The 18,187-nt window shown below is 41.7% G+C and overlaps 1 protein-coding gene across 1 annotated transcript in view; it reads right to left on the reverse strand.

The window, feature by feature from the left end:
- The window catches only part of fra (neogenin protein frazzled), a 133,376-nt gene extending 129,404 nt beyond the window's left edge, over positions 1-3,972 (reverse strand). Inside the window, exon 1 of the mRNA XM_086969513.1 lies at positions 2,054-3,972. Within this exon, the coding sequence (XP_086825639.1) occupies positions 2,054-2,204 (151 nt within the window). The 5' untranslated portion in view covers positions 2,205-3,972. The remainder of the gene's footprint in view (positions 1-2,053) is intronic.
- Between the last annotated feature and the right edge of the window lie 14,215 nt (positions 3,973-18,187).

Below are 18,187 nucleotides of genomic sequence, written 5' to 3' on the forward strand. Positions count from 1 at the left end.
TCTTCTAGCATAGAGGATAGGCGAGTATCGCTGTAACATCTAGAACAAGATGGGAAGACCTCTCTTATTGTGCTATTCTGTTACACTTCTATGTAACTTTCACTCCAGCTAGCAAACCTCCTATTTCGCTGAATTTGTTTCTACTCTCAAGTTTCACATATATTTACCACAGAGATATAGAAAAACTGTAACACTGTAACCGCCAACTGGTCTGGCTGCTTGACCCTCGGAGCGGGCTATGATCTTTACTCTAAAAGTGAACCTTTGCTTCGTTCGGTTTCGTCCTCAAGCGCACCATTACGGCCTTACTCTTAACACCCGCCGTCGACCAGCTACAAAGCTAACTGTTGATCCAATTATTTTTTCACAAAAAAGTTTGTCGCCTGTTGTCGTAACGACTCCGGAAGCAACGAGCGATGGGAAATCCTATTTTTATCATTTTAAAGCAGCAACACTGAACAACAACCAACAAGACGAACCCAGTGATTTCTGCCACCTAATATGAGATTCGCTAAAGATTTCTTTATAAGTTCAGACAAACACACGCTCAGAGGTTCACACACACGTTAACGAAGATATATGGCAAGGGTATGGGCTTAGGAAGATCGAAATTCGGAGGAGCTGTTCATCGTTCGACTGATCGGCTTGATTAGAATACACCGGAGTACACACAGCGCTTTACGCAAATATCAATCTAATCTGAAATTCTTCCATGATCCATCCAAGTATTCTTCTGTGTATGGCACACAACTTACATCTATTTTCCCACACCATACGCCTTACGTATGTTGAAAACAACGGATCGTTCCTGTCGACCGCTGGCTTGAGGTAGGAGCCGGTTATATCCGTTCGGCAGTAAACCTTCTAAATGAGACAAAATCTTCCAGTCGAGGGTAGCTAGATTCATCGGGGTCTATTTGCTCATAGGGTGAAGGCCATCGAAGACACAGTGGCCGCTGGCATGCGATGCGTTCGGTCTCACTCGACAAGACGCACGATGGCGTTCTGTCAAGTCAACGTTCAATACAGAAGGTTACGACGCGCTGAGGCGCCTGTCGGGTACGTGTCCGTCTCTGCATGTAGCCTTGTTAATCGTCGGAAATTTGCCACTTTCATATGAATGCTCCGAAGGCGTCTGTACCAAATGTTCGTTAATTGTCGACAAACAATCTTGCTCTAGAAAATAAAAATTCATTTTTATCATTATCGTCCTTTCTTTTACAGCGACCAATATGTAATTCTTTCCTAAGCGAAATTACGCTTCAATCAAGAACACCTACTCACTATATGGATGGATGGATGCATCATCTGTGTTTGTCTGAACATTCGTAGTAGGATGAATATATGTAATAACACCAACTGTACTATTTCTACATATAGCAAGTACTAGGGCACTTATTAGCTTCTTAAAGGCAATAAAACCACGCTAAGACGCGTTCGTTCGTCTCGATCGCTAGCGCAACTTCTACTCGTACCTACACGCTAATTGCAATTGCGAAAACTATTCGATAGTGGACACTTTCTTGGTCTTCGTTTGTAAATACATTGTTCTTCCTATTTCTGTAGAGGAAAATTATATCTATTAATAGAGAAAACATTCAGTCATTCCTAGTAGATAGAACCGAATAACTGTTCTCTATAACGTAGTCTGAGTACAGCTTTTCACGTTCTCATGACAAATTGAATACGTTTGCCCACGCACCACAAGTCTCACACGTTTTGACTTCATCTACGACGCAGATCTGCCTAGGATAAAATTTAGTGCATCAAAGAATCTGCCCAGCTCGACGCACAAAACAGGGATGCCGAGGCGGTCTTGCGATAATTTAAATACGAATATAATAGAGAAAGGCAGATCTGAAAAGCTCGCTCATTACGGTATGGTTAAGTGGCAGTTGCCCCACACTTGTGTGTATGAAATTCGGGGCATATAGTATGCGTTTAGATTACATCTGGAAAATATTGAACGCGATATGCCCTATGCGTGATGTATAATCTCAATGCTACCGCTCTGTTTTTTCTCTACACATCGTAACGATCCATTTCTACTTACCTTTAACTGCTGCTCCAGCTGTCGCATCTCGCGGCAGGAAGGTGACGGTGCTTCCCAACGTTATCAGGAAGATCCACCACCCAGTGGAGAAGATACGTGACCTCGTCGTCGTCCACTGAGCTGCTGCTGCTGATCCTGCCAGCGTGATCATTGTCGCCAAACACCACTGGGTTGAGTTTCCTCTCACGCTAATGAGAAGAACCGCCAAACGCGCCTATTTAACCAACTACACAATTCTTCCAATGCTCTCAATCGCACGTACTTGAAAAAAACCCTTGCCCACTGCTAATAACTCATAGCATTCAAATAATTCCTCTAGCTTAGACTCAGGCAGAAAACTTCAACTCCAACTTCATCATCACCACGAATACCACCATCACTACGACGATCAACTGAGAGGAGGATAGCACTCACACCCTTACCACAGTTAACCCGCTCAGCCGGACCAACCGTGGAAGTTGGGCTCTGTCGCCGTGGACATCCAAGGCAAGTCCTCTCTATGGCAAAGCTCTTTTGCTTGCTTCTGACTTTGAAGTTTCAGAGTAATCCACAACACAGCACCATATCCATTCGTACCTATTATATTCTAGTCATTACACACACATGATTATTACAATTCGATCTAGTTTCCTTTTCCCGTAGCCGTTTTCGACGCTCTAATGTTCACAACATCAGTAGTTTTGGTTACCGTAAATTAGGGAACTCTTGGTATCCTATCGAACAATGACGCACGTAGATTCTGTTTGCTTGATATGCTAGGCTTCCTTTTCCCTATCTTAGAACATCTAGCACGGCTTTTCCATCTCGCACGTCGTTGATATCTGTCCTTCTTCGGTTTGTACGTCCTGATGAGAAACAACACTTTTGCGAACATCCAATACCCATCCACACGCACACTTACTTGTAGGAAACACCCAGACTTAAAGCGCAATACAACTATTAGATAAATTATGAGTACACCTATTTTAATCTGACATTTCTGTCTTTGTGGTAGGCGGTGTATCCAGGCTTCATTTGTACACGGGCTGACGTCTGGTATTTTCGAGCTTAGCGTTGCTACATTATACAGACAGGTGGTCACTTGCGACTGGCGTTCAACCACGAAAAAAAATCTACAGTTGTAAGAACTTCAACTGTAGACGGGGTTGCACTTTTTTGTTGTGGTCATTAGGTATCCGCTTAACCCTGCCTTAGATGAATAAGATATAGTGGGCACACATTTTTTTACACTACGGCCGATCCGGCTACGTATATACATAGCAATTGCACTTGGGACAAATTAAGTCCAAGAGGCATTGCGCCATACACCGACGTCTAATCGACGCCGTTCAATTTATCCATAGATAACTGTGTTGTGCTACAATCGCATAATCAGTATCCTCCATCCCCTCATTCTTGTCAACGAGAAGCTTGACTGACGAGTTAGTGCAGTTCGCGCGTTGGGCACTTTTTCTTTTTTCACTTGGAGAGGACACCGCTGCTGCTGCTGCTGCTGCTGTTGTTGTTGTTGTTGTTGTTGTGGTCGTCGTCGTCGTTACTTTTTGACGTTGTCGTTGTTCCACAGTGGCAACGTTTTCTTTGCCTTACCTCTCGTGCATTTGTTTGGTGCAAAACACAGTGGTCGATCGGCAACTGTCCGCCCGCACCGGTTCACAGGACTTCTACGATCGTCGTGGTTCGCTACGCCGCTCAACAGCTACTATTTTTCCTTTCACTCCCACTGTGTTAGTTTAGGCAATGTTCTACCTCGTTTCTTCTCGCTGCCCTCTTTGGTGGCGTTTCCAAAAGCGGACATTTCCGTCGTGTCTCGTTTTCAAAGTTGTTCACGACGTATGATGCTTTGAGTCTCTTACTTTTGTCTCGGGGTAGAAATTGCCACACATCGTGGGGAGCGATGCCTCCCCTGCAAGAGTTAGGCGCCGACTAAGCTGTGGATGCTGGGACTCGCCGGGCTCGGCCACGCCGCCTAGCGGCTTTCTTTCGAACAAAGCCACGGCAGCAGTGACTCGCCGCCAGTGTCTGACCGGTGGCGCTGAACATGTGGTGCCCGCTTCTTCTTCCATATACGATGGCTGGCTGGTTAGCTGCCGGCGTGCTCGGCTCGGAGCTTTGAAAGCCGCTGCTGCTGCTGCTGCTGCTGCTGCTGCTGCGGAATTGAATCGAACCTTCTACAGACGTCGACCGAACGGAAGAGCGCGTCGACCCTGTGAAGACTTCGTATTTTTTCAGCTAGTCAGCCCAACCCGAACGTCGGATAACCCAGCGATACAAAGAGCTACGCAGGTAGTGGATATCAAGGACAAAATCGCCTAATGAGGGGGTGGCCTTACATGACGAAAATGCTTTGAATTGTTATGTTAGTCCTTTCAGGCTAGCCATATAACTTGAGCAATACCAATTAGAGTGGATAGAGAATACGCTGACGAAACGTCCCCGTTATGGCACTCACGAAGGCCGTGCCCTCTGACACACGAAGCCTTTATTTGTATTTGCTATGACAACAGAAGACAAGCCAATCATTTATCTCAACGAAGAGACAGGACTAAAGATAAGGATCGCATGATTTGCGAGCATTTTTTTTTTTCGTTTATGTCTGGACAAGTCGAACATGTGTGTTTTTTACATCCGAAAATCAAATATTCGTTTTTAATTGTTGAAGAGTATTTGAGTGTCTGCACGTTTGAAATCTGAATTCCTGTGTGGTAGGGTTACCGTATTCCTTGATGTCCCATTTTTTCTTATCTTGCACTAGCTGAAATCGACTGTTCATCCACTTCATTAACTTCACTAATGTTGGGGAGGAGTACTTCTGAAATAATTTCGAGTAAGCAAAAGCAGCTAGCTGCTTCTAGCTGATTATCGTTCGCCAGCGCATGAGGAAATTCTTCAACATACCCGATGCCGACAGTGTTACAGAATGGATAATATATCATAGGAACATCATACAGGGTTCGCGTTTCGAGAAAACAATACAAGTTTGCTTTGAAGGAAGATAAAATACAGAGCATATCTAGTACGCAATACGTATGCACGAATTACTGAAGAATTCTAAAAGGGGAGCACTTCTCCTATAACGCTACGCTATGAATTTTTTTTTTTTTCTTTTACTTGCAATAACACCGCTATACTTCAGGCCAACTCTCGAGCTTAGACAAATTGACAGTGTATTTTTATAGATTCGTGATAGACTTCGATTTAACAATAACCGACAAGCGAGATTCACTGCAGGATCGACAGTGATCTTAGAAAACGATTTTTGTTCTTTTGGACGCTATTGTTAACAGTGTTAATACAACTAGACACATGAGGCTAAAAAAGAACAAAAGTTTCTCTCTTAATCCCGTCTCATGGCATTCTGCCTAGTCCTTTTTGGCGAGTCCGAGTACTCCTGAGTGTTTCATCCTTAAACCTCTAACAGTAGCCCGCATTTACTGGCCAATGTGTAACCGACGGCTTTCTTGCTGAACTGGACCTGTACTTTATCTGCAGAACATATTTCCTTATCTCCTCCGGTAAGCTTCACCTGCTTCATATGGGATCGTTGATCGTTGGCATCAATAGATTCGGCCATTTATATGCTTTAATTCCGCCACCAGAAAATATCTCCCACTTATAGCCGCTAGCCAAATCAACCTATTTAATTTTAGACAACAAAAGAAAAAACTGCCACCCTATATGAGATATTTTCTTATTAACGTAAGATGCGTAATATACGACGCGGTGAGTTTTACGTTATTGATGTTTTTCCCTACTTGAATTCGAAAAGTCCGCCTGTCGCATACGAAAACTTAATGAGCAACAAGGGTAAATCGACCAGCAGTTGGTTAGAGGTAGATAAAAACCAAAGCAGCTAATCCCGTGACAGGGCTATCATTACCTTGTCAATTGTGTAGATGTTCGGTACGTTTAAAACTGATAACATATTGAGTTTTCTATTCAAGTAGTTTCAGCTGGTGTTGGATCCATTAGTTCCGCAAGATAACGTTCGTATTTCGCTCTAGATATCTTGTTTTTCTAGAAGAAAAAGGAAGTGTTCAAGATTAAATAAGGAGAGCTTCGTCATTTGAAGTGGTTACGAAAGGTATCACTATAGCAATTAGTAGTCTTTGTCGGTTGCTTCTTCCGTTACGCTGTGTTTGCTAATAGACGAAAATTATATACTGTAAACAGGTAGTGTCGTCCTTTAGCCTGTTGGTCCTAGTCTTGTCTGAATTACAAAGGCTTTTCTTTCAGTTCCAAGAATAAATGAAATGAGATTGCCCTCAACATTCGTTCTAATTTGGCACAAAGGGCTGCTGGAGAAGGTAGGAAGAGGAGCGATTTAGACGACAAGGACGCTGTAGATGAAAGATAGTATCCGAAAATAGCTGGATAAGTTTAAGCGTAACATATTCGGCCGCGAGAATGAGAAATTCAGCCATCTTTTCGAATTTGTTGAGGGCCGCTTGCTAGCGAAGCTTACATTTCTTATCTATTGAGTTTCACTACAATCGAAGCACTGACGCTGTGTCGCATCGTCAGTTTTTGGCGCTGGATGAAGTGCGAAAAGGTTGTTTTCGCTAGCCGATAGGTCACAGGTCTCTGGAACCTAAAGCAAAAGGTAGAATGTAATGAAGTAAACAAAGCGATGGAAGAAGCTTCTGCCGTAGCAGTGACTCGAGGCAATGTCATCGTTGCAGTAAGGACGATCGAGTGTCAGAAGGGTTTTAGGCCCATAGCTTGACTGTACCAGAACGCATTTTTCAATTCTCATATTAAGCTCGATCGAGGACTTCTAGGCATTCTAATAAATTAAGTAAGTTCGAAATGTGTACAAAGCAACTTGATCACGACCAACTGCCTCGCATCTAACCATTTAATATTCACAAGCAATATTAAGCTAGGGCAGAATAGGGCAGACACAAACAGCTTGTAGTGAGACGGCCTATTAGGTCCTCTATTACAGAAGGTATCTTTAACTGTTTTTCATCTTATTTTGTTCGTGTCTACCCTCTGCGTAAGTACGTTCAATTGAATATATTGTGAACAAACTTCCTTTAGGCATCTTATTTCCATTAGCTGTATTGCAATGCTCTTACGACGACGTCCTATGACTTTCATTTCGAATCGAAGGTAAGATGTCCTTTGACCATAAATTGCCAGTACATTAGAAAGGTTTTTAATACTTTTTGGTATATTATAGGAGATAATTCATAGTAGAGTCATGCACATGTTGGCCCGCACACCCCCATTTCAAGCATTGAGGTCGTTAACTCGGCTAGCTCAAATAGCTTATCCTAAACATGTTCCAGTGATGCATCAAAATGACGAATTTTTAAGAAGATTTCAATCGAGTTTAACAAAAAGTGTCCACGAAAGATGACAGAGTTTAAATTATTATTCCATTAACATTTAGCAATAGCACGCGCCTAGTACGGCATCGTATATGTAGATTCATTGATCCATATGTCGGTTCACTATATGCATTTATTTATGTGTATAGGCATATACTAAAAGCGTAGATACAGAAGCATAGCTACGAACGCCTGCAGTCGTAGTCTCTTTTTTTATTGGGGCCGCTTGACTCGCTGTCTTGTCACGCGGATTCGCCCGGGTTTTTGAACTTATTCAGCTTACGTATTTAGCTATTACTTGCCGAATCCTCGTGCTGGTTGGGCCTCCGACGACCTGCTGTGACTCAGTCACTGTGTCCTGTGGGACGGAGCGCTTTGTCGCATGTGCCTGTGTCGGCATTATGTGTGTGAGTGCGATGAAGTTGCTGGCGCGTTCGACGCGTTTGAGGCACCGCCCATTGACAATACTGTATTCCGAGTACTGCGCAAAAGGTGCAGCATATAGCGGGTTAGCGGTCTGGCCTGGTGAAGAGCTTGCGTGAGAGTATTTAGTCGCGTGCAAAGGCCTATCTCGTGCCCGACCCACCTCTCCCGGTCGAAAAAGAAAACCGGCAAAGTATAACTTAGAAGAGGGACCGGAAGAGCTTTTTCACTCTTACCCCTGTTGTACTTGCCTCCGGGGTTTAGCTTTCCGCTGCTGTTCTATCGTTCTTTAAAGTGCTTAGATCTCTTTGCTTCTTATCTACCCACACCTATTTCTTAAACAATCAGAATCTTTAGAGTGTGTTCCCCCGCCGTTTTTGCGGCTCAAATCCTATTGTGTTTCGAGAGGTGACTGGAGGAATATTGTGCGATGAGAAAACTGACTGTGGGTACCGCAAATATCGCGGACGCAAAGCAGTCTAACTATAACTAGTAGTCTAGATACTGTTCGTTACTTTGTATGTCGCATAGATGATATCTGCGTTTAATTGTTTGCACGATGATGTGCGCCAGACGATCTATAACTAAAAAAAACATTGCGCTTACATTGAAAATGAAACAAAACATATTACTTTTACCGGATATGTGCCTGATGTTTTTTCCAAACTCTATCCAAAATTTATCTCTGAACTTTTCTTTACACTGCAGTTGTCTTAGCTGCCAATTGAACTTCCAACTGGAAACAAAGTATGCATGCGCAGAGTTATAAATTTAGATTACCTCACGTGTTCCTATAAATCGTGAGCAGCGCAACTATAAGGCGCATTTCGCTGTGGCAACTGTTGCATTGACAGGCGTCGTATTTTTGCAAAAAACTCTTCTGCAGCAAAAGTGAATTAACATAAACATTAACACCCGCTCGTGCCACTCGATTATACACTTATCTGTAACGCTGCTTAGCAAGGGTGGATTATAGCAGCATGCTAAAATGAATGAGCCGGTGTTCTAAGTATTTAATATGGAACAGCTCTTCGGTCTTTCGGAGCACATAAGCTTTAAGTTACATATACATATATATATGTAACTTCAAATATATGATCAAATATTTATCATATGAAGTATTTGAATAATTCCATAAATTTTTCAATATTTACTTGTTTACCGCACTAAAACAGTATGTTGAAACTAGATGTTCTGAGCTGATATTGTTCATTGCCAAAACACCCCTCTGATCAACCGGCAAATGTTCTGACAATCGGAGCTTAGCCACATACGAAGATGCTTAGCTATTTAAATTATATGTAATGGCTAATATTGAAACGAAGTGCCTGTTCCCTTTCGATTTGCACGGTAAAAAAAAATAGCATCTGATTATTTTTATCTATGGACATCTGTGCCGGTTAATTTATTTATCCATTCCTCAGAAATCATTTTTGCTGAGTACAGATATCGGGTCTACCCAAAACCATCAGAATACTACTTCCTTATCCAACCTACTTGGCCTAATCGGAACTCACTGCATCATCCCGTTGCGCCACTCGGTATAGATACTTTTAGTCTCCCCGTCGTGTGGCTCTCCAAACGCGTTGTTTAAATAATTCTGCTACATTACCATGTATCATCTTATGTTACGCCATACAAATGTAACTAATGGTCGAACATTTTCTAGAGTTGCTTACCATATTCTAATTTATGACAGAGATTTTTTTCGAAATCAATTTCTGGTGTAAACAATTAAGCAAATACGGGACAAACGAGGGGGGGGGGGGACAAATACGGGAAAAAAAGTAATTTTCCCGTATTTGTCATCTTCATTATAGTCTTGTTTCGTTACGCGTCTACAAGTCTACACGGGAAAACTCATAAAAATTGCTAGAGTTATTCTTAATTCGGAAATAAAAATAATAACACAGATATATCATGTATCGAGACTATATGGAAAATGATTTCACTAATTTCATTTCGTATACATATATGTGTGCAAAATTTAGAGTATAGTATGTATGAATCTGTTTGCCTTGAGTATCCTGAACAAGAGTCGACTCGTCCGCCCCCTCCCATGAAGCACAATGAGGTTCCGAGAGTTGAGCAAAAAGGAAGAGAACTTGGCTTAGGTCACGTAGGCCTGGGAGACTGGGAGCAACATTGGTTGGAGGTGTCGCACGCGTCCCCGATCTTTACCAAGCTTGATTCTCAAATGAGGTGTCGCTTGGTGATTTCAGGAGAGCTCTTCATTGAGTCGACGTTCCCTTGAACTCGGCGGAGTGCAGTTGAACTTGTCTGCGACTTGCATTACACTCACTGCAATTTTATTATCGGTCCGGTACACTTGAAACAATGAAAAAAAGAATTGAGCTTCTAGGATCCATTATCAATCTATATATATATATATATATATATGTCAATGCTATCATGACTGCGAGCTACAGTGCTAAGATATACATAAGCGCGTGTACAGTGTGTGAATTTGTGTGTTCTCTTCTTGAAGCAATGACCCCTCTACGGCCCAGCCGTTGCTAGGTTCGGAAGGTGTATTTTGGAGTATTATACTCATGCGCAGAGCTCAATAAGGCTTACATGGTTTGTCGTCGATAATAGGTAATCCAACTCAATGAAATCGAATGGCAGCATTGACTCAAATGTAATGTGAAAGTAATAGTTGCTCTTTGATCTGAAGTCGTAGAGGAACGTAAATTAGCACGCCAACTACTGACTAGAACAGTATTCAACTAAATATATAATATCGGATCCGTCCACGAGATATACCTCCAACTAATCAACGTTAGCCGGAAGCTGCCTGGACGTCATTATACTACATCTACACGGGATTAGAACGTTATTATTTTTACAGGAATTCAATCTAAAAGAGGATTAACGCTTATAGTATGCGTGAGATAATGGCAAGAACGTAAAACCAAAGCGTGACGCATAGCGTAATGGGACGCAGGCGTTGACCTTAGCGCCCTCGTAGCAGTCAGACTTGTACGAGGAAGCCTTATCACCGACCAGCTATCGCGGTCGAACACCACTGAACGAACCCAAAAATGATGCACTTCACTAGAAAGAGAAAAGAAATTGCCCCATATAGATTTCAGTCTAATGGAACAGCATCTGAGTTAACCGAGTCTAACAATGCTTCCTCTAGATTTATTTCATGGAACATGCAAAATCAAACCTAACAAGAAATCTCTAATCGCGTATACTTCCTCCAGTCTTTTTACTGTGAACTATTACGAGATGTTTTTTGATCGGTAGCGGTCGGAATAAACCGCGAGCTAATTTACGTATAAAAGACTGACGATTTATCAAATACTATTATCGGATTCTGTATGGCGAAACAGGCACCGAATAAACCGTCTGTCGAGGCAAATCTTTTCACCAACATGTCAACTAGTTCCAGAAAGGGTGGAATCATCAGTATAGTATCACATAGGCCACCTATATAGAAAGGTCTCGCGCTCTTCTAACTATCAGCGTCTGTTAACCTATTAATATTTAGATTTGTCATTCACTCAGATCTTCACTGCTATTACCCGATTTCCATACGATCATCAGAATCGAAACGGATACCAGAAAAGCACATGTATAACACGAATAGGGTGAAGAAATTCTCGGGCGACTCTTGAATTTATTTAGGAGATTACTGTGAAACCAGCGTGACTGAGTAATGCAACTATCATCATTGTAATGACTTGTTATTTAGGAGTAGGGCTTCAAGAGGCCGATCAATGGCAGCTCTATAATTTGTCGGAGGACTTTGCTACAAGTTGAGTGCTAATATAAATATAATAATATATACATATATTGACTGTTGTGCGTACATACATTTTGAGGTTGGCCAAGCCGTTGGTATTTTTTCCTCGTTTTTAATTATCCTATTTGTACGGGCAAATATATCTGGGTAACGATCGGTTTCAGGTATGTCAAGATATGGTAATTGGCGTAGTATATCTTATTATTTATTGTGCCTTTCTTTTGGCATAATCTCTCGACCGCAAGCAGATTAGATTTTTTTTCTATCCATACGATCAAGCCGAACAACTTTACTATCAATTTCTACCATTTTTCACTTTATCTTCCCTGATCTTTTGTCCTCGCTGCTTAGAGATATTGCTTATATAAGATATATCATTTGTTAGAAATATTGTTAATCAGATGCCCAATGAATCAAACGTGCCTTTGTTGGAAGGTAAACGTGTACAATATGGAAAACTGTGCAATGAGTGCTCGGTGTATTTTGCAAGGATTCAGGACATACATCTGTAGCCGCGCTTCAATCGATCACCAGATCACAGGTAGGTCTACCGTTAAGCTATATGTCTTGTGCCGAGTATATTCACCTATAAAATAACTGTATTTGTGCAGCCGTTCGTCTGGACTCGCTTTTCTGTTGTAGCACGCTCCAGCAAGAAAAAAGCCCCCCCAAAAAAAACCGAAACACTAATGCATCGTACCTTTGTTGGCGATCAGTTCAGCTGTACACGAGTCTTTAGTAGGTATAACACTCTTATCTCATTCTTGGACAGCAACATTGTCGCCCTTTTTGTCGCTGGAGCCTTTCCTATCGTACAGTGCCCAATTCGAAAAGGTGGGGCAACGCCTGTCGAATAACAAGTGCTTCCGCGTCCTGCTACAATCGTACCCGGGAATGAGCCTTGCCATAAGACTAGCATTAGCATTAATCACGATACCGCATGGCCAGTTGTCTTAGAGTTGTCGAAAGGAGCATACTGAAAAGGGCGAGTCTGCTCGCGCGGTCTGACATCATTATTATTATTTACGACGAACGTACCTTAATGTAACACGATCGAACAACTACAGATTGTTCAACGTCACGCAACTTTACTCAGCGGTGTTTCAGCTGACTGGAACCCTTACATTCGACTGCGTACTATTAAAAAGAAGCACACATTCTACCTAAAAATGTATAACAAAGCAATTCTTCTATAGAGTACTGCTACATCATATCAGTCGCTATAAAACTGCGGTATTCAGAAATAACGGTATTGCACATCTGCAGCAATCGCCAATAGTAGAAGCTCTACGTCGTATGGAAAAAAAGCCTATTTTGCCTACGACCAGTGGCTGGAATTGAATGGGCGGCCTCAAAATCATCGAACAACGTTCGTTTCTTTTTTTGGTTTCAAGATAGTTCTAATTCCTATCTTTCGGTACGCGCACTAGGGCTCGTAATTTTATGGAGCACCAAACCCGTTTCTGTGCAGGTTTACTATAGTGCTTGTCTTTTTTGCTACTAGATGCAAATCCGACTTACAACTAAGGCCGTAGAAGTTTGTTCTACAAGCCTTCTAGAAATACACTGCATCTTATTTGGATACTGCGGAACTTCCTGTTTGCACAAATGTAGTAAGCAGCTGGTGGTAACTCAAACTGGCCCTTCGTATGAATCCGATTTTGTAGAGCATACCTAGCGAATCTAGACGCCGCAGTATGTAAAATAGCTCCATGTTTGATTATTAGCCTAGAACCAACGTTGTTTATGGACCGTACATTTCTGTTACATTATCTTCTGTCAAAAGCTGATTCAAAACCAAGTGATCGAGATTACCATTGTAAGTTGTTCCTCAGTGAAAAAAGCACGTCTACATCTTGAAATCTACATAGACACTGATTAAAATGACCATAGGGGACGCGACGAAGGTCTCTGGTCGGTTAAAAACATCTCTCGACTGAGTCAAAAAAAGCTCCAAGAGAGTTCTACCTTATCCTGTATTTTGCATTTCTATTAAGGACTCCTATTCAAGTAATGTAAATATGTAGGCTTGGGTACCTGCTCTGATCAGAACACGGTTGCCATAAGGTAGTAATATTGTATAGTAATTATATTTTTCCTATACAACTTAGATAGCTTTAATCTTCGAATAACTAGTCCCACGAAAATTGCACGACCCATACTGATCAGGACACATCAGTATCGAAGCGGTAGCTTCTTTTTATATTTCGTCTCTTTTGACAAAATGTGCATCTAAAGGCCGCACATGTGGGTTGAGGACGTACCTAAAATAATGCCAACGGATGTTTACATGTTACATGCGCACGCGCAACAAAACGTGGTTGGACGTTAAGTGGGGGGGGGGGGGCACTGAATTGTGGCTGACCGCTTCGAAACCTGTTTTCTGCCGCTGTCGTCATCGCCACTGATACTCTATGTGTATGTATACCTTATACTGGTGAAGATGTATAATGTTTAACAAAGTTACAACTTATACAAACTATAGGTAGAAGCCCCAATTTATAAGTGATCAATGTTAAGGGTTTCTTTTTAAACATTATTTATTAAGCTTGCCGGCATGCAGGGGATATATCGAACGAATAAAATGTTTGGCGAGATTGGCTTTTTTTTCCCTCTGGCCTGAACGATACGTATTAATGCATTCGGATCGGATTTTTACTATATGAGAAAGTGGCTATGGCTTGAACAGATCAAACCAGATACGTGGATACAACGTACGACATCGCCTTGAGGGTCATTTTTTGGAACCCCTATGTTCGGCAGTTGGTTAGTGTTACTAGTAAAATGCACCCAGAATAGAGAAATGGGCGTCTTTTTTGAAAAAAAAATCAAGTGAACAACTTTCACAAAACAGAAACTATGTTTACTTAGGAAATAGGGGTCACAATGCCTGTTTTCTATTGGTTTAATTGATTTTCAGCCTATTTCACCGAATCTTGAAGTGGAGTATTATATATAGTTTAAATTCATGCCGTTTGGTTCAATATCTGGAACGGTCCGAATTTTTGTTTACATAATATTGATTCTTTGATACTTGTTTGTAACTTGTCCCAGTGGAATTGAATTACAAGTTTGTTGCAAAAGTTCAAGCTCCACTTACCTCCAGTTGGCATTTACTAGATCTAAATGGCTCATTGTGTACTTTGGTCCAATAACGTTACCGAGCTATTACTGACTCGAGACGTATGTGGCAACAGAGCTTACAAACCTAATAGTAATAACAATAACGACATAAGAATACTAAGGGGCATAGTTTGGCTGCAACATATATTTCACAAGTTGCATCTTTTCTCTCTAGCTCTATGAAAGATGACCCTCACAATTTAGCTGGAATAACGAGATTTCGGAAGAGTGAAAAACGTCATCCTATCATTCAGGGTAATTTGAAAATCAATTCTAGCCATATGACGACTGCCAGTTATATCAGAAAGCTACTTAGAAGAAACCAATCAATAACGCGTTAATTTTTTTTAACTAATATATGCGTCCCTATTATATATCTTAAGAAGCTCATCAGTAACAGGCACATGGATGCTTCTGTTATATGTAAACGATAAAGACGAACTAGTATTAATTCTATAATCGACGGTTGATGTATCAGATATTCCTATTAGACAAAAGGCGTGGTCCGTCCTGTACGCGGCACTTCTCCCTGGCGCAACGAACTCCTTTTCCTTATGGCATACTTGTTCTTTACTTGATAATACTGTCTGCGTAAACCTGATCATCGGGCGCTCGTATTCGGATGCTCAGTGCTCGCCAAATATACGATACGACGTAAAAGAGTGGATGCATTTATCGGAAGATATGTTAGGGAGGCCCTACACATGGTAACTTACACACGCGGAGACAGATACGTTTGCCTTCCTGTTCGTCAATACTGGATACACCATAGAATCAACTGAAAGCTGGTGTTTCGTAATAGCGACACCCAAAAGCAGGATCAATTAATTAATTTCGTTACCCTCTCGGAGAGTGGTAATAGTTTTCCCTGTTGTTACAATTCGCTTACCATAGCAATTTCTCGAAGCTGCTCATTCAACCTATATAGTCGGCCATTGGCTCGGCCGATGTGATCCGGATCGGACATGCTTGTCCGCTATGCGTACTTGCCCAGTACGTGCGGCGTATCTATTTAGGGATATACGTATAGCAAGAACAATCACTAGCTTGTTTTGGTGCAAATTATCAGGAACATTCTTAAAGAATTGCAAACCCTAAACTGTTCGGCACCAATTGCAGCAAGTGAATCTTTAGCCGTCAATCTGAGGTGCTCAAGAAAATCTCTATACGTTTGCCCGTAATCTGTAATGTACAATTTGCTACAATTGACGCTGACAAGGGCATCATACGATTCATAGGCTCAAATTCGTTGCAAAAACAAGCCCGTCTTCAAGAAGGAAAATCGGTAAAAGATAGATAATAATCACTTATTGAAATAAGATACATTTTTTCAAAAAATTTAATCGTCCAATAGAAAGTCGACATTTTAATTTGGACGCTGGTCTACAATGTTTTCCCATGGAAACTATTTGTAAAGTCTGTCAATATCGCGAAATGTCATCCGTTGAGATCTGTGTATTTAAATTTCGTCGACGGAAATATCGATGATCGGTGAGAAGTGATCATTAACATACGCTCAGCAGGGCATCAGAATTTTATTCTGAGTTTCACTTTGAGTATCCGCGTTTTTTATCAAGCGATAGTAAAACAAAGTCAAGAGGTCACCGATATATTCGTCAGAGAAAGTGTCTCAGAAAGGTAAATAAACAGGAAAACACATTCTTTGTAGTAGCTAAATGGACAGCTGAATCTCAATGTTATATTTCATAGCGAAGAGGCTCAGCCAGTTTAGGTCGCAATCTGCATTTTTTATGGATAACGTTCGCCTATATGAATATATGTATTCTTATTATATCTTCATTGATCCAAACACCGCATTTCATGTATTTGGAGATATTTTAACCGAGAAGGTTGAGCTAGACTTGAAGAAACTCGAATCGAAAACAAAGGGCGTGTTGACGTTTTTTGTCAAAAACGGAAGAATCTGACACTGCTTGCCGGCCATTAATAGTGTGATCGTGCAAACGAAACTTGTACACTGGACAAAAACAGATTCCAATCAATGGCGCGTTTTTGAACAAGACAGTAATCATAATCGTATCTTTTATAATCAGAATAATTATCTGAAAATAACTTCAGTTTTATAAGGTGCCTCGTCGACAAAATGGCTCAGCCCTTTTATACCGACTATTTTAAGGACCGCTGCTTGTATAACATCGTAACGCAGAAAAATAGGCCTCAGGTTAAGCACTTTACTCTGTTTTAGACACTAAAGCTAAGATATGGTAGAGACTATTTAGGTCCGGTGTTGAATTCGAAATATAGTTACACATGTAAAAAAAACTTTCGGTCGGTCAATGGAAGGGTTTCAGTTATTTTCGGTCAGTTTAATCTACCGAGTTCAGCTGTTCGCTTTGTTTGTATCGTTTATAGACCTGACTATGACAGGCCCATTTCTGGGTTGGTTTGTGTGCCTGCATCACGGGGCAACGGAGCTTTTTTTTCACCAATAGAGCACACTGTTTGCCCTCCAAGTTTAGTGTCGCATTTCGTCTTTTCTTTACTTTCTGTTGTTTTTCGAAATTTTTCACTCTCTGTGGATACTAGTCGCGCCTATACTACACTATAAGGTTTCAGGCCAGCACGCTGCTACAATGGTGGTGCTACTGGACAACCTCCGTAATCTCCACTCTCGTCGTCGTGCTTGCTGTCGACGTGTCCACTACTACTGGCGTTTCGATAGCTCCCAAGTGTTCATCCATTCCTTGAAGCTCCGTACCCTGGTGGGGTTCAGAAAGGCGACAAGCTAATAACAGCCGGGGACCAGTTGGGCAATGGTGTCGACCCAGCTGCTTTTCTACAAGAGACACACGACGTGACTTGAACGGACGTAGTCTTTGTTGCTCGCTTACAGTGTTACCAGAGACGTTACGCGCGCTAATCTCAGATTACCCAGTTAGTCTCTCGCAGCAGACATTTTCACGCCCCGTCGTACGACTAAGTGAGTGACTTTGTACCTGCCGTCGCTCCTAGCTCCATCATTCCTCTGGCCCCCTCTGAATGAAGCTTGTACTTAACGATTTTGGTCAGCTTTCTATCTTACTTACAGCTACCTACATTTAACCATTCTGTTTTCGTTTCTCCGCTGCTAGTTTCGAGTAAATGTCGAGTTCTCAGAAATCTTGTGTGTGTTGTTGCTTGCTGTGCTCTTTTGTCTGCTTCCGCTGTTGAAGCTACAACCGAATCGAACGTTGTTCCCCTCTTCGGCGCCAGCTGCGATGGTGCCAATATTAGTTGACACGAGCATCCTTTATCGACTATCGTGCACGGCTGACAAAGCCACAGCTGTGGGCAACGTACTGATGGAACGATATGCAAAGGCAAATGACACATTCAGTAACATGTCACTAGTACAATATCTAAGCAGCATTAAATGGCCTTGCTCGGCCTTATCAGCTAAGGCTGTTAAAGAGTTACAAAAAACGCATCGCCTGCCGCTATCGTTAAAATATCAACTAGGGTACATCAGTTACTGCGGATGCAATCGTGATAGCATTCATA

The sequence above is a fragment of the Varroa jacobsoni genome, unplaced genomic scaffold, assembly GCF_002532875.2.
Source record: "Varroa jacobsoni isolate VJ856 unplaced genomic scaffold, vjacob_1.0 scaffold_752, whole genome shotgun sequence".
NCBI classification, from domain to species: Eukaryota; Metazoa; Arthropoda; class Arachnida; order Mesostigmata; family Varroidae; genus Varroa; species Varroa jacobsoni.